At 47.6% G+C, this 24,811-nt stretch overlaps 2 protein-coding genes and 1 long non-coding RNA gene across 4 annotated transcripts in view; 1 reads left to right on the forward strand and 2 right to left on the reverse strand.

Annotated features, from left to right (window-relative positions):
• LOC105530921 overlaps nt 1-4,299 on the reverse strand; it is a 32,317-nt gene extending 28,018 nt beyond the window's left edge. The window contains exon 1 of the long non-coding RNA XR_001004711.1: nt 4,189-4,299. This is a non-coding gene — a long non-coding RNA (uncharacterized LOC105530921). The remainder of the gene's footprint in view (nt 1-4,188) is intronic.
• KCNIP1 (Kv channel interacting protein 1) overlaps nt 1-24,811 on the reverse strand; it is a 392,942-nt gene that overhangs the window by 352,834 nt on the left and 15,297 nt on the right. The gene's annotated exons all lie outside the window — the stretch shown is intronic.
• Nucleotides 4,118-15,324, forward strand: KCNMB1 (potassium channel subfamily M regulatory beta subunit 1). Its single transcript, XM_011968654.1, has 4 exons — nt 4,118-4,533; nt 8,000-8,157; nt 9,609-9,780; nt 14,516-15,324. Exons 2-4 carry the CDS (start codon nt 8,024-8,026, stop codon nt 14,783-14,785), a joined length of 576 nt encoding a protein of 191 aa, XP_011824044.1. The 5' UTR covers nt 4,118-4,533; nt 8,000-8,023; the 3' UTR covers nt 14,786-15,324.

Genomic DNA, 24,811 nt, shown 5'->3' on the forward strand with positions numbered 1-24,811 from the left:
GTATCCCCCCACACAGCAGGGAACAACCTTACCAGGTTTTTTGTCGTGTCTTGTTTTGTGGCCATTTAATTCTAATATTGGCATTTACTTTTACTGTTGTTATACTTGGTCATCTCAACTCTTCTAAAAAATCTCCCATTGTTATTTCCTCTCCCTTTTATTACTCTCTCTCATTTAAAATACATCTTTTGCTTTCTGTTCTGCATTTTTGCAGTTTAGGAAATCTGGCATTGCTTTTCTGCAGGGAAGGGGCAGTATCTGAGTCACCTCGGCACAGTGATGTATCCAGAGCCTCTGCATAGCAAGTGCTGAGACGTCTGTGAACGCACAGCTTCACTAGGACTGAGAGTGACTAAAACCCATTCCTGCAGCACTCAGAGAGGCACACACAGGGGTTCAAGACCCAGTTGCCAATTTGATTGATGGAACTTATTATCCCAAGTGTTAGCAGAGAGGAGATATTGATTCAGAAGGACTTAAATAAACAAGCAGGTGTGTAATCCAGAGGGGGTACAGACTGAGCTGATGACGTCTGGAAAGCAGCGGAAGCAGACATCGTGAAGAAACCTGGGGTCTCTTGCAAACTGCTCCCAAGGGAGTCATGGGGTGACAGAGGGGCAGGGACAGGCTGTAGAGTCGGCGGGCACAGGTACACTCCAGGCTCCACCACATGACACGCTAGGGGCGTGACCTTGGAAAAATCACTTTGTCTTGTGCTTTTACAGAAAGAACAAGGCCTTTTGTGGGGGATTGTGGAGAGGAATGTCCATGTGTATGTGTATGTGTATGTGTATGTGTATGTGTATGTATTGCATATCGATGTGGTCATTCCCTGGTACATGGTAGGTGCTTCATAAACAAAAATACCCTCCCATATCACTGCCCTTCTATTCCATTTGTGCCATAGTGTGTGACCTAAGAGTAAATAAAGCACTTTTTTATTTTATTTTATTTTAGATGGAGTCTCACTCTGTCACCCAGGCTGGAGTGCAGTGGCTCAATCTCAGCTCACTGCAACCTCCGCCTCCTGGATTCAAATGATTTTCATGCCTTGGCTTGCCAGAGTAGCTGGGATTACAGGCACCTGCCACTATGCCCAGCTAATTTTTGTAGATTTTGTAGATTTTTCTGCCATGTTGGCCAGGCTGGTCTTAAACTACTGGCCTCAAATGAACCGCCTGCCTTGGCCTCGAAAAGTGCTGGGGTTACAGGCATGAGCCACCATGCCCAACCTAGATAAAGCATTTCTAAACTCTCCTGTAACACGCCATATAGCAATCTCAGGTGTTTTAATTCCCACCAGTTTAAATTCCCACTATCACCAGCAACACTAACAGTCCCCCTTTGAAATCACTTGCAATTCTGTTCCAGTTGCTATGACTGCATAACAAATTACCCCAAAACGCAGGGGCATGAAACATTAGGTTTTTTTTTTTTCTTCTCATGGATTTTGTGGCTCTGGAGAGAGCACAGAGCAGGTGGGCTGTCTCTGCTCCACATTCTCTGAGGCCTCAGCTGGGAGGCTGGCAGGCTGGGGGTGGAACTGTCTACAGGCTTGTCCTCTCCCATGCCGGGTGAGAGATGCTAGTTGTTGACTGAGATCTGAGCTGGGGCTGTCAGCTGGAGCACTGGGCCTTGGCTTCCTACAACATGGTGGCTGGTTCCCAGGTACATGTCTCGAGAGCGTGTCAGGAAAACTCGAGCCCCCGTCTATGACTTAGTGTTGAAAATTGTGCTGTGTCCTTCTACCATATTCTACTGTTGAGGCCCTTACAAAACTCCACCCAGGGTGAAGGGGAAGAGACATACATGCCCCTCTTGATGGCGGAGTGTTCATGCCACACTGTAAAAAGGGCCCATGGAATGGTAAGTACTTCAATGTGACCATCTTTGGAAAGTACAATCTCCATACTATGTGTCAGGTAGCTTAGTGATCTCTCATTCCTCAAAAACACGGAGGGTCTAGGTATAATTATCTCTATTTTGGAGAGAGACAAACTGAAACTTAGAGAGGCAAAGTAACTTGCCTTGGCAATTTATTTCACCTCTCTGAGCCTCAGTTACTCCCTCTGTCAAATGGGTAGAAAAATCTCTACCTCAGTGGTCTATTGTGAGCCTATTGTGCTAGTACCTGCTGTTGGAAGAGTCAGAGAAGACACTTTGTGATCTCTGACACCCCGTACTAACGCAGACCGTCAACATTTATTGTTACAGCATTGTTATTTTCTTGCCCTCCACCTGTAGCCATCTGTCACACACAGCCCCGCAGCCAGCAAAGGACCTGGGTTTTCACCCACAAAGGTGACACCCTTGAGGACAAAGCTTGTCAATGCCTTTTGGTTGTGGCTCACTTAGGGGCAGCAGAAGACCCCACAGCCCCCCTTCCCTGTTTGTTCCCACCTTCCCTTGGGAAGAATGCTAAAGTTTGTTGATAAATTCCAAATAATATGTAGCCCTTAATAACTTATTTAGAGTATTACGAGCAAGGAGCCCTTTGGTTATACTCATAAACGGCAGCCTGTTGCACTGTGTATCTCTCCTCCGGGGAAGCAGGAGGAGGGGGCTGGCATTTCTGGAATAGCCTCAGGAGGACTTTTCCTGCCCCTGGATGGACAGAGGATCATCCTTGGAAAATTACTCTTCTGAGGTTGAATTCCAGATCCTGCATCCCTCTGTCAATCTGCCCGCAAGGTCTGAAGCTGGCCTTAGACCCTCTGGTGCTATGGTGCCCGTTAAACAGACAATGTAGTCTCCTGTTAATATGATTCAATTAGGAAAGGGGTGGAGAAGGGCACTCACGGCCTTAGAATGTGTCAGGGAGGCCTGAATGGCCGCCCTCATTTCGCGCCTGCTGAGGGCAGGAGGGAAGGAGGTGATGAGCTCGCTCAGCACGGTAGGCCAGGCTGCACCCACCTCCCTGGGGGCTGGGGAAACTCAGTGTGACCTTCAGATCCTCAGGTGGCAGCTTACTGTATGATAGAGGTGATTTTTAATGTCTCAGGGCAGCCCCAGGGTCAGCAGAGACAGACCGAGCTGTGCAATCTGGAAGGGCCAGCTTTGAATCTAGTTTTGGCCCCTAGGGCTGGACCAGTGACTTCAAGTCTCCAAGCCTCAGTTTCAGGTTCTTTGATCCTTGGGTCCAGTGAAGGGTGGAGATATGCTGTCTTCTAGCACCATGCCTGATACGCAGGAAAGCCCCAATATCTGGGATTGTTTTTGTTGTTTGTTGGAAAAAAACCATATATATATATATACACACATACATACATAAATGTATATATAGAGAGAGAGATGGGGTCTCGCTCTGTTGCTCAGGCTGGAGTGCAGTGGCATAATCTTGACTCACTGCAACCTCTGCCTCCTGGGTTCAAGCAATTCTCGTGCCTCAGCCTCCCTAATAGCTGGGACTACAGGCATGCACCATCACGCCCTGCTAATTTTTGTATTTTCAGTAGCAATGCGGTTTTGCTATGTTGCCTAGGCTGGTCTCAGACTCCTGGGCTTGAGCAATCTGTCCACCTTTGGCCTCCCAAAGTGCTGGGATTACGGGCGTGAGCCACCACACCTGCCCTTTGATGCTGAGTTTTAATCCTTACATTCACTTTACAGATGAAGAAGCAGAGATCTAAAAGCATGTTTCTTGCCTGTAAATGCTGACGTTCACTTGTCTGATTGCCAGGTACAAATCTCTGTACTTTCACAGTCTCTGGGAGGGCCCATGGTGAGCAGACTGTCTAGACCTGGTTGGAAGCAGCCGTGGAGCTCTCACTACTCCCAGCTTCATCTTGGTTGGTCCTTAAAAGGTGAGTTCTGTCCCCTTGCCATAAATCCCCACCATCTCTAACCCTCATGGCTACCCTAAAGCACAGTCAGTTTTAAAAATGCCGGTAACACAAGGGAGAAAACTGAGGTCCTTTAATGATAAGTTTGCGAGAAAAACAAAAAACATAAAAGGAATTACTGAGGCCCAGAGAGGTGCCATAACTTGCTCAGGGTTACACAGCACGTAAGTGCCAAAGGCAGGGAGCTGTAGCTGCTCCAGCGTGGGTATGCCAGGGACTGGTGACAAGCCCAACCCCTCCAGCCCAACTCCACCCTTCCTCATGCCAACAAAAGGAGAATCATTTCCTATTTCTGGCATCTTTGGCAGCCCACAGAGCCAGAGAGAAGAAATATTTCCAAATATACCAGGCTGATCTTTCGTAGTTTCTCAGTCTTGCTGTCTGTTGTCGTTTGCAATCTGTTTCCCACGAGACTCTGGAAAGATGGAGGTGCAGGGCCTGGGTAACAGCTGCCCTCCTCAGGGCTGGATACCTGCTCTCCGAGTCTGTGTCTCCGGGCTATGTGCTCAGACTTGACCATGTTTGGGCATGGAGGCTTGCCCCAGATGGGGACCCAAGTCTGCTTCCCTGGAGACGGGCGGGGAGGCCAAACTTCCTGCTAGAGCTCTGTGGCCTCTTTTGGGGTGGGGGCTGGGGGCCAGGCAGAAAGAAACCATCTGCTGCTGAAGACCCACAGGGCGCCGGGGAGACTGTGAGTACTGGATCTGAAAGCACTTGGGAAGTTGTTTCTCCGAAGACCGGGCTGGAGGGAGACTGTGGGGAACGCAGTCTGCCACGGGGCAGGGAGGCAGGCAGACAGGAGGACTCCCTTCCTCTCAGGGCTGTCCTTCCGGATGGGGGGCCGGTGGTCTGGTGGCCAGTGGGGAGGGTGGCACAGTGGCCAGGTTACTCTCGTAGTAGGTGCCCTGGCCCTCTAGGTCCCAGTTCTCAGAGTGGCCAGAAGGTTGCAGCCTGGAGATTAACACCAGTCCTGGCACTTGTCACCGGTAGAGAGGTAGGACAAAAAATAGATTCATCAAGAGGGGTCCAGACTTCTGCTCCAAACTTTCAGGGTTTCCTTCATCAGTAATAATAGCTAATATCTACTGAGGGCTGATTTGGGGCTAGGCACTATGATACATGCCTGATACTCAATATGGCATTTGATCTCTAGCTGAACTCTCTGAGGCAGGTACCATGATTCTCATTTCACAGTAAAATGGTTGCTAAGTGGCAAAGCCGGGATTTGATTCCGTGTCTGATGACCTTAGAATCGCCCTGTCTACACCCCACCAACGTGTTAAACAATGTACACTATTACTTGTCCTTCTAAGGAAAAGGATGTCGACCCAATTATCAGGTCACCCAGGATACTCCAAAGTCCTGCTTTCCTTTGTCCTCCATCTTCTCTGAATCTATCCCAGACCTCAAGTGACCTTTCTAAATGGGAAGATATATCCCGGAAGTTCAGAGATGTTTAGAAATGCTCAAAACTGGGAAGTTCTTCTTAAAGTCTAACTGAAATCCCTCCTATGATAGCAGAAACCCACTTCTTCCTGTTCTTTCTGTCCCTCGGGGGATATTGACAGTTCCCATCCTTCCTGCTGCCGAAGGTTCTCCCTTCCGATGCTGAATATTAACTTCCTGCTGAAGTCACATCTACATGGAACCCCATGCATGGTCTTAGGAGGATTTATCAAGACTCTATAAACTCACTCACTCAGTGCAGGCAACAGTCTCATCAGAGCATTAGACACAGGTCAGACCTGAATAAGCCAAGTTTCCAGACTTCTGTGTGACAGGGAAGCCTCTCTTTTTCTTTCCTTCTGAGCTCCTAAAACTGGTAAAACCAGGTTCCTGCCTTCACCAGCCTCAGGAGTGCCCAGGGGCCTGGGAGGGCACTAGAAGCCACACAGCAGAGGAGGCAGTGGCCCTGGAAGGTAGGGGGCTAATTAGCCAGGAAGGAGCCCTCACGTAACAGGAAACCCCCACAGGTACGCTCCAACTGCCCCAGGAGAGAAATGGCTTCGTTGTGGGCGCTCAGCCCTAAGTTTCCAAAATGGGATTTCCCATTGGCTTCAAATGATTTATGTCTCACAGTATCTGGGGTGGGGCCAAGTGCCAGTGACCCTTAAAGGTCTTGGGGAAGCAGTCTGTTGGGGCTTTTAGCCTACCTCCAGGTGATTCTGTTGCTTTACCTGTGAATACGTGGAGAGGCTTTCTCAACTGACGCCAGGTAGAAAACGGCGTGGGTGCTCCCATTCCCACAAGACCACAGAACAGAAGGAAAAGGATAAAAAGGAGTTGAACAAATCATCTCTCTTTGTCAGGGGAAATTTCTGCTTGCTTGTGCTTCTGTAATGTCTCCATTAGAATGTAGGGGAACCTCACCTCCTGGTTTCAAATAAAGCAGAAAAAGTTATCATTGGATGTCACCTCTGTCAATTGACAGGGGAGGTGGACCAGCTCACTGGGAAGGTGCGATGGGTATCCGTGCTGCCTGACCCTGGACTCTTCCCTTTAGCAGGGATGCCCAGGTATGGAACTGCCTGGCTGAAGGGAGGGAGTCAAGAATCTCTGACTGAATATTTGAAACAGTCCAGTAGTTTAGAGACGCCTGAGCAGAAAATAGAGCACTTTGCTGAAAATCTCTTTGGACTCATGCCTGTCCCCCTGGACACTGACTAATTAAGCAAACAAATAAAACATAGTATGTTTATTACTTTAGGGACCTGGCAAGGAGAATAAAGTCTTCCCTGATATCTGGCTAAAATTTCCCCTAAAATGGAGGATTACAGTGAACAGGTCCCATGGCCCTGGTATTTTTGGTAGAAATGGACTCTGGTTACCTTAACCAAATAAAAACAACAGCAAATACATTTATCAGAAGGCTCTAGGACAGCTTGTGGAACGCACGGGAGATCACACGGGGACCATGGCTGGGCATCTCTGTGGCTCCAGGCGGCATAGATTAACGGGCTGTTTCTTGAAGTCTTTGTCAAGATTCACAATCCTGGGGGAGCGATCGGGAGCCTAGCAGGGGAGGGTGGAATCTTTGCTTGCATTGGGGTGGGGTCAGTGCCCCGGGAAAAAACAAGGAGTTGCTGCCTAAAGAAGGAGAGAAGGAAAGCCACCACCAGCAATGTGCCCATTCCGCTTTGTCCCAGGTGGCTTCAACCCCTGAAATAAGAAAGCCATCTCTGAGGCCACCATCATGCCTTCTTTCTTTCTTCTTTCTTTGCTTGAAGTGGGGGAAGGTTCCTTACAAAAAAAAAAAAAAAACCAGAAAATGGTAAATTTCCTGCCTCTCCTGACAACCTGCAGCTGCCTTCTGGGGCCCTCCTCTCCTTTCCCTGCCTGCTGCCCGGCCCAGCCAGCCCTACCACAGAACCGTTTCTGGGCAGGAATACTCCAAGTGTCCCTGTGAGATAAGTGCCGTGGAAGAAGGTGTGTGGATGATGCACATGTACAGCTTGCTCACTGTATAGGACCTATGACCATTGTAGCAAATGATCATAAACCTGATGGCCCCAAACAACAGAAATTTCACCAGAAGTCCAAAACCAGCAAGGTGTCTGCAGCCTGCACTCCCTGCAGTGGCTGTAGGGGATGAGCCATTGTTCCTTGCCCCCGCCAGCTTCTGATGGCTGCCCGCACACCTTGGCTTGTGGGCACATCACTCCAATTGCTATCTCCCTGGTTATATCACCTTAGCCTTCTCTTCTATGTTTAATCTCCCTTCACTTCTCTCTTATTAGGACACTTGGGATTACATTTAGGATCTACATAGATAATCCAATATTGTTTCCCCATTTTAAGAGCCTTTATCTTAATCACTTCTGCAAAGTCATTGTCACATAAAGTAACATTGATAGCTTCCAGGGACTAGAAAATGGACATCTTGGGGAGTCATTACTGAGCCTATTACATACTGTGTGACCTAGGGCAAGTCACTTTACCTCTCTGAGTCATAGGTCCTTATCTGCAACTGCCTCTCAATTGCATGGATTAGGCTTACATGGGGTCTGAAAAGCAAGCCTTCTGGAAGTTGCAAAGCTCCAAATAGAAACAAGAGTGATATTAGTATTTGAGACCCTTCCCCTCTCACCTGTCCTCTCTTTCTGTGGATCACCTGTGAACTGGGCTGATCTCACTTCTGTTTGCTTCTGTGGACCTAGAAATGATCACTGCCCCCAGTGAATATGGTGAAGAAGCTGGTGATGGCCCAGAAACGGGGAGAGACACGAGCCCTTTGCCTGGGTGTAGCCATGGTGGTGTGTGCCGTCATCACCTACTACGTCCTGGTCACGACTCTGCTGCCCCTCTACCAGAAAAGGTACTGAGCTCTTCTGGCCTGCCCACCCCCCAACCCTCTCCTAAGGGTCTGACATCTGGAAGGAACCCTGGCTTTCTACTCACCCCTCTCCTTGACCCTCACTCGAGGCAGCAGGGTCAAGACAATGCTCATTCTTAGGTTCTAGGGCTCAAGTGCAGGGAAGGTAGGATGAACTGAGCCCCACTGCTCTGAGATTCTAGGACCTGGTGGTAACAGACACATGATGCCCTTCTCACAAGAATTAGCAAAGAGTCAGCGGAAATATTCCAGTGCAAGTTTGATCCCAGGAGGAATCAGAGAATTGCAGACGTTTACAGCTCAGCTGCATAATTCTGTCCCCTCTGAAGCCTCCCTGTCAGGTGGGCATCCAGCCTCCTGATGAATACCTCAAGTGAGGGGGAGCTCCTTGCCTCAGTGAACATCCCGTTTCATGTTTGAGGTTTTCTGATGTGTCTGCATTGAGCCAGCATCTGCTTCCCTGAAGCTCTGCTCAGGAATCTCAGAGAAGGGTCCATGCCCTTGCTCCCTGACATATCAACCACTTGAGTTTTTTGGGTTTTTTTGAGACTTTAAGGAAGAACTGTGAATTTCTAATTTGTGTTCTATTTGGAACAAACACACTCAGTTCTCTCAGCCTGTCCTTAGAATAAGACTCAGACCTACTCTCTGGGCACGTTCCAGCAGCCGACAGCCCCCGTCTGACTGGCAGTGGGTCTCCCGCAGGATACTTGGGAGATGAATCACAATTGATTTACTAACATGTTGACGAGGCTGTTAGCCTCTCCCTGGCCTGTTGCAGCCTCACTCTTCACAACACTGGAGTGATTCCAGGCTGGACCCTTACCCTGGTGAGGCACCAGTTAAAGATCGTCCCCACCATCTTTTCCATCCTGGCTCAAATCAAGGCCCTCCTACATCTACTCCTTTTAGGAGAAAGAACACAGCTTTCAAAGCCACTCAGACCTAGCTTCAGGTCCTGCATGGCCTCGGCAAAGTCATTTGATCTTTCTGAGTTTCTCTTCTGCCTCTGCGAAACGAAGATGATTTGAATAAGAGAGTCTCAGGTTTGGCTGCTTGTTAGAATCACATCAGGGACTTTGAAAAACCACCAGGGCCTGGGCCCAACCACCCAAGAAGTTCTGATTCATTTGCTCTGGAGTGTGGCTTGGACACAGGAATCTTTTTAAAAGTTCCCCAGGTTTTTAGAAGAGTAGCCAGGGTTGAGAACCAGTTATATAGATAATGTCTAAGACCCCATCTAGCTTCTACAATTCCTCCCTGTATCCAGGGACTGTGGGGTCATGTGCCTTTATTGCTGGACGCTTAAGACAAGATGAGGAGCCCAGCCCTGGATCCCTCTAAAGGCTCCCAGGGGATCAGGGGTTCAAATGCGTGTTCTGTGTGTCACTCAGTTCCAAGATGTAATGTGTGCCTGTGTGTGGTCTCCTCAGCGTGTGGACCCAGGAATCCAAGTGCCACCTGATTGAGACCAACATCAGGGACCAGGAGGAGCTGAAGGGCAAGAAGGTGCCCCAGTACCCGTGCCTGTGGGTCAACGTGTCAGCTGCGGGCAGTTGGGCTGTGCTGTACCACACAGAGGACACCCGGGACCAGAACCAGCAGGTACTGAACTGGGGGGATGGGGACATATCCCCTTATCCCTGTCACGTATGTGAGACTGTTCCTAACTGTCCCTGTCCCTGAGGCTGAGAAAAATCAACCCACTTGACGAGGTCTCCCAGCTGGAATGAGGTTGAGCCAGCCCTAGCTCTTCCGTGTTGGAGTAACACAGACCTGGGTTTCAATCTGCCACTAACGGGCTGTGCAAACCTAGGCAAGCCACTTAGCCGCTCCCTGCCTCAGTTTCCACCCTTGTAAAATGGAATGCTAATGCTGCACCTTGAAGAGTTGTTATCAAGTCAGAGACGCTGTATATAAAGTGCCATGCTTGATGCTGGGTGAATAGCGGGCACTCAAGCAAAAGCAGTGATGAGTGTTATTACTTTCATTCTACAACCTCAGTCAAATGAGGGACCAGGCCCAGGGCCAGATCCTCAAAGTGGAATCCCGGTGACTCCCCAGGAAACCAGGGACTCAGGGCTGGAGTAACTGCCATAAACAAACATTTAGATGGTTTTTCCATCCTCACCTCCCAACATCCCACCCTCCCCTTCCAAAAAACAAAACTCGCCACCATATCCTTTCCTAAAGCGATCAGTTGGCCCATATTCTGTCTCCCTTCCTTCTTTCTTTCCTTCTTTTTTCCTTTTCTTCCTTCTTTCTTTTCTATTTTTCCCTGGCTCCCTCCCTCCCTCCCTTCCTTCTTTCCTTCCTTCCTCCTCTCATTTATTTATTCAACAGCCATTGAGCACCTCCTGTGTCAAGCCTGTAGGACTCAAGAGGAGAGAGCTCATGCATGAACAGGCCTAGCAGGGAGGGATTGGCACCGGGGAGAAGAATAGAGGAAGTTACAGGGATTAGAGGAGGAGGACGTTTTCTAGCTGACAACGATGGGGGTATCAGAAAGGTTCTTGGCAAGATCGCACCATTGCACTCCAGCCTCGGCAACAAGAGTGAAACTCCATCTCAAAAAAAAAGAAAGAAAGAAAGGCTCTTGGTGAGATCGCGCCCTCGCACTCCAGCCTGGGCAACAAGAGCGAAACTCCGTCTCAAAAAAAAAAAGAAAGAAAGAAAAGCTCTTGGGTGAGGCTTTTAACATCAGACAGGCACTCCTTCTCTATGCAAGGCATAGAGAAGGAGGTGATATAGAAAGTGGGTATGCCTATAGGAGGAGGCATGGCGGAGGGAAGGGCTAGGTGGAGACAGGGATGAGAGGGCTGACTATAGAAAGTGACCCATGATGGGGTGTATGCAGCTGGAAAAGCCTGCCAGGGCAGACTAACACCTATTCCCAGAGGCCTTTGATCATCACAGTATGGAACTAAAATGTGTGTATGTCTCAAGATATGTCGACTTTGGCTATGCATTAGAACCACGTAGGAGTCTTAAAAAAACAAAACTAGGGTCCAAAACCAGACCTATCAAGGCGGAATCTCTGGTCAGAGATCCATTCATGAAGCTCCCAAGGTGATTCTAAGGTTGGAAATTATTGCTGTGGGCAATGGGAATCTTTAGGGCATGATCAGAGTTGGGCCGGGAAGATGGAGCCTACAAGTGTGTGGGTCTAGTTACGAGACAAAAGAGCCAAGGCCACAGCAGGCACTCAGGACCAAGATGTGGGCCTGCAGCAAGGGAGATGCTGACTGTCAGGACTTGATGGCTGATGGGATGGGAAAGGGCAGGGTGCCTGGGATGGGGCGTGGAGGCTGTGGGATCTTGAGAGTGCTGAAGGTCAAGGAGAAGTGGGTCTGGGCAGTGCAGGATGGTCAGGTGTTTTATCATCGCTAGTGTGACTCGGCCCCACCAGGTGGAGAGAGGTCTCCAGGCCCACTGGAGGTAGCTCCTGCTCATGACCTCTGCTTTGGCATTCAGTAGCCCTTGATTTATCCCAAAGCAAGACACAAATTTTTAATAACTGGTGACATTCTCCGGGTATGATATGGGCTGGAGCAGGCTGGTTTTCAGGCTGCCTCCCTGGTCCTGAGATTGCCAGCTCAGAGGAGCATCCCCTGAATGAGCTGTCAGCAGGATGTGAAGGAAGGATGTGCTGGAGCCTTTGCTGTCCTCTCCTCTGCCATCCAGGCTTGACCAGGTGTGGTGCTGATAGCAGGCTGCAGGGGCTGGGAGGAAACAGTGGAAATGCCCTTTGTGTTTTTGCCAAGCAGCTGGGTTGTGGGCTAGCTGCTCCTTCCGCCTACATCCGTCATAGGGTTTCAAGTAGCTGGGGCTCCAGGCGAGCTGGGTGTCCTCTGGAATCACTGTGAAGGGCCACGAAGGCTCTCATCCCACCCTCCAACTCTGAAGGTGGGGGCCACAGTCTACCCTCAGCTTTTCCTGTGAGTCTTAGCCTGGAGCAGGTGAGTTCTAAATCCCCTCCCATTGTCTGTCCTGGGGACCTTACACCGCAGGGCTTGGGAAAAAGCTGGGTGGTTTCAGATCATTCAGATAACAAGCGGGACCCAGGACAGGAGAGAAAGGATGCATTCAGGCCCCCGGCTTCTGGGGTTGGCCCTGAAGAGTGAATTCCTGCCCAGTGTCTTGCCAAACAGGCCCAGCATGAAAGATCCAGAGGAACCCTGAGCAGGCAGAGGAAATAGTAGGCCCAGGATGGGCAGAAGCCTCCACTTCAGAGCTCATCCATAGACCTCTCTTTAAGAAGGTAAAGAAGGAGCTGTTGTTGCAATTTCATAGATAAGTCAAAACATATTATCATAAATAATAATAGCGTCTTCCACTTTTTTGAGTTCTTATCATGTGCTGGGCTCTGTGCTCAATGCTTTACATGCATCATCTCATCTAATCCCCATGACAGTTCTTCTGGGCAGGTAGCCTCACTAACCCATATTACAAGGCCCAGAGAGGTCGTGGCAGTTGCCAAGGTCACGCAGCTCAGAACTCAGGCCTGTCTGACTCCATAGCCACACTGTTGTTTAAGGAGCTAGGTTAGCCAAGGTCACAGTCAGAGGCATTGGAGAGACTCAGGCCAGGCCCCCTTACCCTCAGCTCAGGACGCTGGATTGTGTGCTACTGAGGACCTGGCAGTACCCAAAAGCTCTGAATGCCAGATTACTCAGGAGCCAGCTTCTCCCCAGCCTCAGCTGCTCCCTGGTTGGCTGGTACCGTGTATCTGAGTGCAGTGCTCCCCATTTCCCAGGCTGTGAGAACCACAGTGCAACCCTCCTCTGTGCTGCTGGAGTGAAAGCCCTCAGGGCAGGCAGCTTCCAGGGTGGGGCCTCATATAAATCTAGGGAGTGGCCGAGGCCTGTAAGGAAGCTGGCTCAACACCTGCCATTTGGGTCTCAGTTGTACACATTTTGATCCTGCACATGATTTCACTAGGGCAAAATTAAGTGCATGAAGGAAGCACACATTCCTGGGCCCCGCCCTCAGTGATGCAGAGGGGGTAGGGACCTGGGCTGTGGGGGCCCTGTAGGTATCCCGCTGCAGATGGGGGCACCACACTTGCAGCACAGAACAGAGATAAAACCAGGGTCTCCGCCTTATGACCGCTTTGCAGTACTTTCCAGCTGGCCTCATAGGAACAGGGCAAAAGGTTCCTAATAGCAATAATCAGTGTCAGAATTAAATGTGTGTCATGCTCTGCTGGCACAAAACTCTTTTCGACGCATCCTTTCTTTCCTTTGGATCCCAGTGTCAAATACCAGCTTGCCAACATATTTTGTTCGCTGTACACAGGTTGAAACTGCAAAGGTTTTCAATTTTAAGTTTAGCTAATATTTTACTATTTTTTTTTTTTTTGAAATGGGGTCTCGCTTTGTTGCCTTACCTGGAGTGCAGTTGCGAGATCATAGCTCACTGCAGCCTCCAACTTCTGGGCTCAAGTGATCCTCCCGCCTCAGTCTCCTGTGTAGCTGGGACTACAGGTACACCACCATGCCCACCTGGATAATTTTTAACTCTTTGTGTAGAGATAAAGTCTCGCCATGTTGCCTAGGCTAATCTTGAACTCCTGGGCTCAAGGGATCCTTCCCCCTCGGCTTCCCAGAGTGTTGGGATTACAGGTGTGATCTGGTTTCCGACTTCTCTTCAAGTGTTGGAGGTCTGGCTCTTATAGATGTTCTAGATGGCCTGACATCCATTGTGTGGAGGGAGTGGTGACTGCCTGTCTGGAGGCAGCTGGCTGTCTCCCTATTGTCAGGCCCTGCCACTCCCTGGCAATTCTTCCTGGCACCAAAGCAAGTGTCAGTGGGCACCTCTCATCCCATTGCTTTGCCTGCTTCACCTGCTGACAATACCTTCATGAGCCCTGTAGGCAACTGAGCACATGATCTCTATTTCAGATACATAGGCCACTTGGCCTGTGTCCCTCCCTGGTTTCCTTAGGTGACTCTGTTTGAAGTCCTTCTTTCATAACATCCTTTGAAACTGATATTCACCCATTTAAGTGATAAAGCCATCAGGGCTCAGAAAGAGTGAGCAATTTGCCAAAAATTCTACAGCCAATCCAGGCAGAGCCAGGACTCCAAGGCAGGACATGCGCCCAGGTGTGTAGCCTGTACCCCGAGCAGCTCCAGCATTGCCATCCACACACACGACACAAATGAGAGCGTGCTCTCCAGACCTGCACAGCGCACGGCCTGCCAAGCTTTAGACCAAAGTCCTGACTCCAATCCAGGGGCCTGACTACAAAGCTGGTATTTTTCTTTGCTTCATATCAAGCCCTTGGCTAAGAAATGGGGATTTCCAAGCCCACGGCTGCTCTTGCTTCTCCCCACAGTGCTCCTACATCCCAGGCAGCCTGGACAACTACCAGATGGCCCGGGCCGACGTGGAAAAGGTCAGAGCCAACTTCCAAGAGCAGCAGGTCTTCTACTGCTTCTCCGCACCTCCGGGGAACGAAACCAGCGTGCTGTTCCGGCGCCTCTACGGGCCCCAGACCCTCCTCTTCTCCCTCTTCTGGCCCACCTTCCTGCTGACCGGTGGCCTCCTCATTATCGCCATGGTGAAGAGCAACCAGTACCTGTCCATCCTGGCGGCCCAGAAGTAGAGCCATCCATGCCATACCACTTGTCAGGGCACAGGGGACTGGCTGAGCCCCCAGGGCTGCTCCCCACTTGCAGACCTATGCCTTCTGCACCTGCCCTCCCACTCTTCCACTCCAATCCACCCTGTCTTCTACTGCAGGATTAACCTCTGAGGAATCCCTTTGTGAAGTCATTTCCTGCTTAAGAACGTACAATGGCTCCCCAGTGCCGTGGAGGCCATAAGGCCAGCCAGTTATAGCTCTCTATTACCTGTCCCCACTCAACAAACTCATGCCTGTTTCCGGTTGCGTCACTATGTGCCCCGCAGAGAACAATGATCGTCACCTCTGTGCCTGTGTTCTCCCTGTTGTCTCAAAGGGGTACCCATCTTCCCCTGGAAGCTGTCGCCAGCGAGCCTCAGTTCTTTATTTGAATTCTCTAATAAGAACGACAGCAGCTCGCATTTCTAGAACACATTTACAGTATTACTATTTTCTAGGATACAAAGTGCCATATATATTTTTAATTCCAATATTAATAAATGTATGCAAAACAACAATCAGCTGCAGGGAAATACACGAGAACTCATCAAAATATTAGCGGCGGGATGGCGGTTAATTTCTGTTTTCTTCCTTACCCCTTTTTGATTTTTGGTGCTTTTCTAAATTGTTTTATTATAGGAAGGTTGTATTTTGTATGTTTTTAATCAGAAAAGCCACGGTAGATGCCATTTGGGAAAGTTGAGACAGTGTGTCTCCCTCACAGAAAAAGATGGAAGTGGGTCTGGGGATGGAGTTGGGTTCCGGTCAGAGACAGGCCGTTCAGAACACACAATCTGCAAACCCCTCTGGAGGAAAGGTCATGATGTGGAGGAGGATTTATTACTTAAACTGAGGGTATGGACTCCGGCACTGAGCCTGCTGGGGAAGCCTATCTCAGATTTGAAAAGGTCTAAATGGGAAGAAGCCATCGCCTTTACCATTCCCACTCCGGGAAGTTTTCCTAGAATTGTGACTGTCCAAGTGTGGTCCCTGGACCAGCAGCATCAGGATCCTGGGGCAGCTTGTGAGAACTGCACACTCTCAGGCCCTTGTCCCAGCCCCACCGCGCCAGAAGCCCTGCACAGGGTCGGGGTAGCAATGCTCTGTGTTCTAACAATGATGTAGGGGATTCCGTGGCACACCTCGAGCCGGAGAACTACTGGTGTAGAAAGCGAGCATCCTGTCGCCGGGTTTTTCAGAGCAGATGAGTGACCATTCAGCAGGACCAGTCCTGAGCTGAGTTGAAGTTAGGCCGGTGTCTGAAGTTTCTTCCAGTGCTGCGAGTCTAAGATGTAGCTCTTGGGTTTGAATCCTACTGATCTTTCTTGGGTTTGAATCTTGGGTCTCTACCGCTGCCCGATTTCATCTCTTTGATTTTTAGGTTTTCCATCTATAAAAGAAGGACTCCTTCTGGATAGTTGGGAGGGCTGAAGGAATGTTTGACACATCATAGGTGTCTAAAATGGCAACTAGAGTTTTTGTTTGTTTGTTTGTTTTTGTTTTCTTCACTTTCATTTTAAGTTGCAGGGTACACGTGCAGGCTTGTCACATGGCAGACTTGTGTCATGGAAGTTTGTTGTGCAGATTATTTCATCATTCAGGTATTAAGTCTAGTGCCCATTATTAAAGCAAATGTGGCACATATACATCATGGAATATTATGCAGCCATAAAAAGGAAGGAGATCATGTCCTTTGCAGGGGCATGGATGGAACTGGAGGCCCAATATTATCCTTAGCAAACTAACGCAGGAACACAAAACCAAATACTGTATATTCTCACTTATATGTGGGAGCTAAATGATGAGAACACATGGACACAAGGAGGAGAACAACACACACTGGGGCCTCTTGGAGGGTGGAAGGTAGGAGAAGGGAGAGGATCAGGAAAGAAGAGCTATTGTTAGTAACAAGAATACGTCATGAATACTCACAAACTTCCAAAAGTTATACTAACAGTGTTATCTGGTATGTATGGGTGTTTGTTTATTCTGTGCCAGGCACTGTGCTAATTAGTTCGCCTTGTTAAAAAAAAAAAAAAATGAGGTACTCCTGAACCTGCCTCATAGATGATGAGAAGCAACAGAGGACAGTGGCTAAGTATGTGGACCTGGGATGTGCACTATTTGTGTTCAAATTCCAACAGTGCCATTCACAAGGTGAGTGACTTTGGGCAAATAACCTGTCTGTGCCTGTTTCCTCATTTGCAAAATGGGACTAATAATAGTATCTTTCCATAGAGTTTTGGCATGAAACGAATTCTTATGTAAATTTCCTAGGATAGTGACATATGGTAAGTGCAATCTAAGTTACTATGAAAAACTGAGGCTGTAAGAGGTAACTGGCCAAGGCCATCTGTAAAGTGAGGGGCTAGGACTCTAGCCTGGAGCTGTGTGATTCCAGAGCCTGGCATCTCAACCACAGAACTCAGCAGAGCCAGCTGAAGGGCTGAGAGACAGCCACCCAAAGCCACAGGGGCCAAGCAGGGAGCTGTGCTGCATCCCTGGAACCCAGGTGCCCTCATGCAGGTTGGAGTTCTGAGGCAAGGCCCTGGAATCTGCACCAGCATCTGCCACTTCTAGCCAGGGAGCCCTGAGGTATCCCTGTGGCCTCCAGTTTCTTACCTGGTGGACCTTCCTTCCAAAGGCAGGCAGCTCATCATTCCCCGGAATTTTTCCCTTCCGGGATCAGGGAAGTCTCAAGGGCCCTCATGTGAGTCTTTTAAGAAAGTCTTAATTGTAATATTGTACTATAGTTTTGCAAAATATTAAATATTACCATTGGGGACATTAGGTAGGGGGGGCACAGAATGTTTCTGTATTATCTCATACAGCTGCATGTGAATCTACAATTATCTCAAAAATATAAGTTAAAAAAGGTAGAAAAATAAGAAAGGAAGTCCCAACTGGGAGTCTGATTTAAAGGGCCTATTTTGTCAATGGTTTCCATGCACCTGAATTTGGGACTAAAACACACAGAAACTCAGAACACCCAAACAATCCCTGCAGGGAAAAAGGCCATGTTCCCCTGGGAAAATTAGTATGTGGGGATGCCTAACCCCCACTGTCCCATAAATTATTAATGATGACCTTCATTTGCTTGAGACAGATGTTCTCCTCCTGTTAACAAAGACCGGCCTTCTAGCAAATGCCACAACTGTCTGCTGCTCACACAACTATATGCAAAGGATAAGCATGAAATAATGGGAATTTAGGCATAATGGAGTTAGACACTGCGCTTACGTGTTTTTTGCAATAATATCTGCCTGGGAGCAGATAACCTTCATCAGTTCTCAATAAACCACTCTGCTAATGAGTGTCTAGTGCTTCCATTATTTATTACTGTCCTCTCATGGGCCAGTGACTCACACCGGAGAGGTGCACCTGGATGGTTCTCCCATGTGCCCTCCTCCAGAACGCAGACAAAACGGTGGAAATCAGAGGCAAGGGGCCCCCTGAGCTCCAGCACTGGGGTGGGAAGGACCCTGGGGGACATCCTAACAGTGCCAGGTCTCAGACAGAGCTTTAGCTCATCAGTCCAAGCTGCAACCAGAGGAGGAAAGAAATGAGGGTTTCTTCTATTTTTGAAGATCTCAGAGGACCAGAATTTCACTTCACTTTTATGGTGTATCTACTCGCTTGCCTGCAAGGAACTTGGTGTCTTCTTGCCATTCTCTCTCCCTACCCTTCACCAATCATTGTGAGGGGCTTCTTTCTTCACAGTGAAGACTCGGCTTTATGCAAATTTAAAATAGTGCAATATAAATACTAATATAATCTTATTTTTTGTGACTTGCTGAAGTGATACCAGTTCCTCCTCTAAATCAACAATTCATCCAAAATTGATCTTAAACTCCTTGGGTCAGGGCATTGCAAACTGCACTTACTTTATTGTTCATTGGCAGCACAGGCTGTTATGTGAGACTATCCGGTATTCTTTGAATTAGTCTTGTGTTTGGGGGAGTTTGAATTCTATGAAATATTTAAGAAGACACTGTTTGAACAAAGTGCCACCTTCCTGTACCTTACCAGCCATTGCCCTGTGATATGGAGCGGAAAGAAAATGGCCAAAGGAAGACCAGAGACACATGGAGAAATTCACTAGAGTCCAGTGTAGCAGTTCTCAAAGTGGAGGCTTGCAAAGTCCAAACTCTGTCGTAATAACACTAAGACACTATTTGCCTTTTTCATTTTCATTGTTATGAGAGTGCAGTGGAATGTTCCAGAGGTCACGTAACATGCATTGTTACAATAGTCTGAATGTCGACATAGCAATGAGATTCCAGCTGCCTTTCTAAAGCAAACTAACACATTAGAGATTTGCGAAAAATATAAAACAATACCACTTCTCCCAATGTATTTTTTGGCACATATAATTGTTTTTCACAAAATTATGTTACTTTGTTAACAGCTAATGGATGCATTATTATTTTTAAATAAGTAAATTCAAATTAAATATTTTTACCATTCTTAGTTCTAATCTCGAAAATGGTAACTGTTAATAGATATAACCCATATACACCAAAGCTCTTAGGATCCTTGATCTTTTTCAAGCATGTAAAGGGGTCCTGAGGATGAAAAGCTTCAGCACTGCCAATCTAGCGCATCCAGAGATGAGGCCTCCAGACTCTTCCCACACTGTGCCCTGTGGAAATGTGAAGCTCTCCACCAGGCTCCATCAGATTCCCACCGGGGGCCAGGAGGAGGGCTTTAGTTTTCTGCATCACCTCTGGCTCCCAGATCCTGTTCCCCAAGATGAGTCAGTTGATGGATCATCCTCCTCTCCACAGTGCTTTCCTGGATTTTTCTCATGTCCCCTCTGATGCAGAACTCAGCTTCTTCCTAGCTTTGCACAACTCTCCCTTCCTACTTATATAAGTACATTTTCATCAGCCAACTTCCTCAAAGGATTTGGGAGATGAGAACGGGAGGTATATGGAAGCAAAGCCAACAACTCTAAACTGAGTATTGGACCACATTTGTGATTCCTCCCCAGGCCTGCTGCATCTCCCCCAGTTGCAGAGTCAAAGGTGGCTTAGATGGACTGTGTTCTCCCATAATCTCCATCATCTCATACCAACCTCCCCTATCCCCAGTACACATAAAACAAAAGCAGGGGCTTGAGAGGCACATGCGGCTTCGGGACATGTCTTCTGTCCCCACGCCCCACAAGACTGGTGCACTGAGTCCTCCTCCTCTGTCAATTCTGGAGCCCCTGCTACTCAACTCCCCTTTGATTTCATGTGTTCAAATACAAATGCTTCTTCTCTAAGTGCCAGTAAGACTTTAGAGATCATCTAGCACTTCTCCACTTTCTGTTTGGTGCTTGAACTCTCCGTTGTGCCACAGAAAATTATTTAGTCTTTGGTACAGAGATCCTTTAGGGGTGACAGGAGTATCTTTTGTTCTAATGGGACAACTCTTGGTGGGTCTGTAAATAGCTTCAGGATGGGAGCTGCTTGCCAGAAGGACCAAGCCTTGATTCGAGGATTAGAACCTTCAGCTCTACCCTGCAACCTCTGCAGAGAGAGGAGGGGCTGGAGGTGGAGTTTAATCACCAATGGCCAGTGGTTTAACAATCATGCCTATGTAGTGAACTCTTCAAAAAATCCCCTAAATAATAGGGTTTGGGGGGCTTCTGGGCTGGTGAACACGTCAAGGTGCTGGGAGAGGGCCCAGAAACTGCACCTCCACGCTGCATCCCTCATACCTTGCCCTGTGCGTCTCTTCCATCTGGCTGTTTTTCCTTTGCAGTAAACATGTAAGAGTAAGTAAAGTATTAATAGTAAGTAAAGTGCTTTCTTGAGTTCTGTGGATCGCTCTAGTAAATTATTATATCCTCCCTGGAGATGCAGGGGAGGTTGTAGGAATGCCCAGTCAGTCAGGTAGTGTGTGGATAGCCAGGACACTCTATTGGTGGGTGGCATTTGAATGGGGCAGTCTTGTGGGACTGACTTCTTAACCTGTGGGGCCTGAGCTAACTGTGGGTAGTTAGTGTCAAGAATTGAAATAAATTGTAGGACACCCAGTTGGTGCCAGAACTAGTTGGTATCAGTAGGGGAAAAAAACCTTCTTATGTGGTGTCAGAAGTATCGTCAGGGAGAACGCAGTCACACTCTTTCTACAATAGTCCTTTTTAATGACAACCTGCAGCAACACCTCTTTGGATGAATAACTCACTATAGCAAGATGCAGTCACTTCCATTTGGGCATATATTTAGCTGACCACTTCCTGTGCAAGAATCTGTCATTCCTAATGGTAATAAGGGCTAGCATTTGTTGAGCACCTACCTGAATGCCAGGATCTTTCCAGGCACAGCTCATTGAACAGTAACAACATCCTTTGAGGTTATTACTAGTATCTTCATTTCACCAATGAGCCAATGGAGGCACAAGGAAAAGATTTAACTTGCCCCAAGTCAGAAGTTAGCAAATAGCAGAGCTGGGGTTCAAATCTAGGCAGTATTGCTCCAGAATACTCTCTAACCACAAGGAATCTTGTTCTTTAGTTTTCACCCCATAACAAAAGTGGAAAATGCCAAGCAGGTCAAGGTCAACTATTGAGAGCTTGTTAGATGCCTCCATATACCTTTCCATTACAGAGCCCAGGCTCTCAATTGACTCCCTGGGGCCACTCCTCTGAAGTGTCAATAGATGTGGAGGTGATGGCCAAGCAGAAGGATCTGAAAAAATCCCACAAAGGTTCTACTGTGGGCACTGCCAAGACAGACAGGACCACGAGATCAACTACCACCTGCCTGAACCCACGCTTTCCAATCCATAGCTCATCACACACCCAACTGGAACCCAGGCACACTATGGTTGCAGCGATCCTTGAACTGGTCACTATGCAAAAGCAGAACAAAAGTGAGTCTGGTCCACCGGCAGGGCTCCTTCTCAGTGACTGCACCCTCCTCTCATTCATTTCTACTTTTTTCCATAAGTGTTCCCAAACCACGGGTTTAATCATGTGCTCTAGAATTCGTAAAGGAGTTGACAGCATGCTTGCTTACATATTGCCTTAGAGTCCTCTTTTACTATCGTTAATTAAACTTAGGCCATGTCACACCTTCTTGGCATCTAACTAAATTTTCTGTGGCTCCACTAGTCACGATCCCTCATTCCCCTCTGTTATTTCTTTCCAACCCTTCCAAATTGAAATCCCCTCAGCCACAAGCCAGAATCCCACTGGTTTGAAACAGTCTAAGCTGTCGGAGGAGCTCCTGACCTCACAGGAGCCTCTCAGCCACGCTCGGCCATGGTACCCAGGTCTCAAGTCTCCCTCCTTGAGGGGCAGATGGGAGCAAAAACAACACCCGAAAGAGAAGTGGATATTGTTAGCTCTTCCATCAGATCATTCGCCCCAAGCAGCCTCAGCCACCATTTATTTTCACTCTCTCAGGACTTGTTTGAAAGCCTTTTTCTCATGCTTACAATTTTGGTGGGTAAGATACAGCTGAGTGTGGCATTATCCTTATGGCCCTAAATGATATTTTTGTATTTGTCTTTGAGAAGGAGCCTGCAGGGAGAAAAGCTCAGGAAAACAAGAGTTTGAATCTGTCTTGTTTATGACTTTGGGCAGTTTATTTTATCTTCCTGAATCTCAGTTTCCTCAATTGGAAAATGAGCCTCACAGTGTTTGTTTTACAGGGTGCATTGAATCATCAATCATGAATGTGGAGTACTCAGCACAGTGCATAAAAGATGCTTCACAAATGTCTGTTCTCACTTCAAGCAAGTGTGTCTCCTTCCACCGATATTTCAGATTCTTTTCATTTGGGCTCAGAGAACTCCCTCTTGCCTTCTTTCTCTCCCTAGCAACTTCCCGCCTCTCTTGCTTATGGACCTGATTGATGACTGCCTTGCCTCCCTCCCTCTCTCACCTCTTGCTTCATTTCTAGGGGTACCCTGACTTAAAAATTTTGCCCAAAAACAGACTGCCTATCTTTGCTTTCAACTTTCCTGACTCTACTTGTATGAACTTATTTCCTGGGGAGAAATGGTCCTAACCACAGAGGCCGTATTTCTGCCTCACTGAACCATTCCAAGGGTTGAAGGATCAGCTTCCTTGAGAGTCCACTTCATGGTAGAATCATGATCTGTGATAATAATAGTCCTGGCCAGAATAATCCTCCTAGTGCAAGGTAGGCAAACCTCTTGGCCCAGAAATCAGGCTTAATTTGAAATTAAATTGCTTTCCCATGCCAACTGCAAGATGCCTATATCCACAGCTAATTTATCAAGGTGATGCCTTATCTCAAGGAAGCCCATGGGAATAGAGTGGCTGCATCAGCAAAATTGCAAACTTGGTCCTGATGAGAAGAGTTTTCTTTAAAGTACAGCTTGAACCCTTTGAGTTTCTCATTTGGGGTTCGGTGCATTTAATGGCTTCTTCCCCCTTGCCAGGCTCTGTGCCAGGGCCTGGAGATATGGATACCAGCGAGACAGGCACTGCATTGGAGCAGCTTTCAGGGCCAGTGGCAGAAAAAAAGACCATGCAAGCAAAGATTTCAAAGCTGTAGCGCTTTACTTAGTTGTCCAGGGATGAGTAGGTTATGGGGGTAGAGAATATCATGAATAGAGTCACGGTTAAGAAATTGATTTCTATATTTAGGATTGATACTAACAGTTCATGATCAAGGGTGTGTGGCACTCTTAACCAAGCCTTTTACACACATACATTCCATTCTCTGGGCAACAGTAGGAAACAAATACACTAAGATTTTGATTATCCCCATTTTACTGATGAAGAATCTGAGTCTTAGAAAGTAAGTACCTTGCCTAATGTTACTACTTCCCAACTAATAGGCAGTGGGACTGGAACTTGAAATAAGGTAATTTCATGCAGAATTTATGCCTTTAAATACTATACTACACTGCTCCTTTACTTCCCAAGCTTTTTATTTTGAAAATATTCAACTACAATGCAAATTGTGAGCATGCCTACCCTTCACCTAGGTTCACTAATGATGATCAGTATTTTATCATATTTGGATTTTCTCTCTGTCTCTATTTCTCTCTCTGTGCATGTGCATGTGTGTTTCTGAATCATTTGAGGGTTAGGCTGAGGAACATAGAACAGAAGGCTGGTTTGGAAAACATGTGGGGACCAGTTTGGCTGGAGGAGAATGTGTGTGTGGGTTTGGTCGCGGGGAGACAGGAATAGGGAATGGGCTGAGGTCTGAGACTGTGGGGTTAGGGCTGGGAATGCCAAATCTGGTAGTTTCGGGTGTACTGCCACATGGCATGATACGCCAGTGAAAGCAGAACTTTCATTCGTTCCCATATTGAAAACTATACAATTGAAGATGTGTATTTAGTGAATGATATGTTTATGGTTTCTGATTAAATATGGATGCTTATTGAAGACAATTCAGACAATGCAGAGAAGCATCAAGAAGTAATTTAGGCCGGGGGCGGTGGCTCACGCCTGTAATCCCAGCACTTTGGGAGGCCGAGGTGGACGGATCATGTCAGGAGATGGAGACCATCCTGGCCAACATGATGAAACCCCGTCTCTACTAAAAATACAAAAATTAGCTGGGTGTGGTGGCATGTACCTGTAATCCCAGCTACTCGGGAGGCAAGAACCCAGGAAGCAGAGGTTGCAGTGAGCCGAGATTGCACCACTGCACTCCAGCCTGGTGACAGAGGGAGACTCCATCTCAAAAAAGCAAACAAACAAGCAAACAAACAAACAAATAAAAAAGAACTTTAAAAGCTGACCTTAATCCGAGCTAAAACCCACACTAATGTTTCAGTTTATTTCTTCTCTATTTTACTTTTCCATACACAACTATTCCCACAGACTGGAACTTCATTGAGTACACAGTTGTTTTTCTCCTGGCTTCCTACTTGATATGATATCAATGGCATTTCTGTAGGTTATTAATCAGTTCTTAAAATAATTTTCAACAGTTTAATATTATTCCATCAGATAGATGAACCAAAATGTATTTAATGCACAATTTTTTTCCATTGACACTTAGAGTGCCTCCAGTTTTTCACTAT

This window comes from Mandrillus leucophaeus, unplaced genomic scaffold (genome assembly GCF_000951045.1).
Source record: "Mandrillus leucophaeus isolate KB7577 unplaced genomic scaffold, Mleu.le_1.0 Scaffold855, whole genome shotgun sequence".
NCBI lineage: Eukaryota > Metazoa > Chordata > Mammalia > Primates > Cercopithecidae > Mandrillus > Mandrillus leucophaeus.

Excerpts from the sequence above, each read along its gene's own strand:
- KCNMB1 (XM_011968654.1), top strand. The coding sequence starts at position 8,024 with ATGGTGAAGAAGCTGGTGATGGCCCAGAAACGGGGAGAGACACGAGCC. Across the intron at positions 8,158-9,608 it reads CTGCCCCTCTACCAGAAAAG|CGTGTGGACCCAGGAATCCA; the intron begins GTACTGAGCTCT and ends TGGTCTCCTCAG. Across the intron at positions 9,781-14,515 it reads CCCGGGACCAGAACCAGCAG|TGCTCCTACATCCCAGGCAG; the intron begins GTACTGAACTGG and ends TTCTCCCCACAG.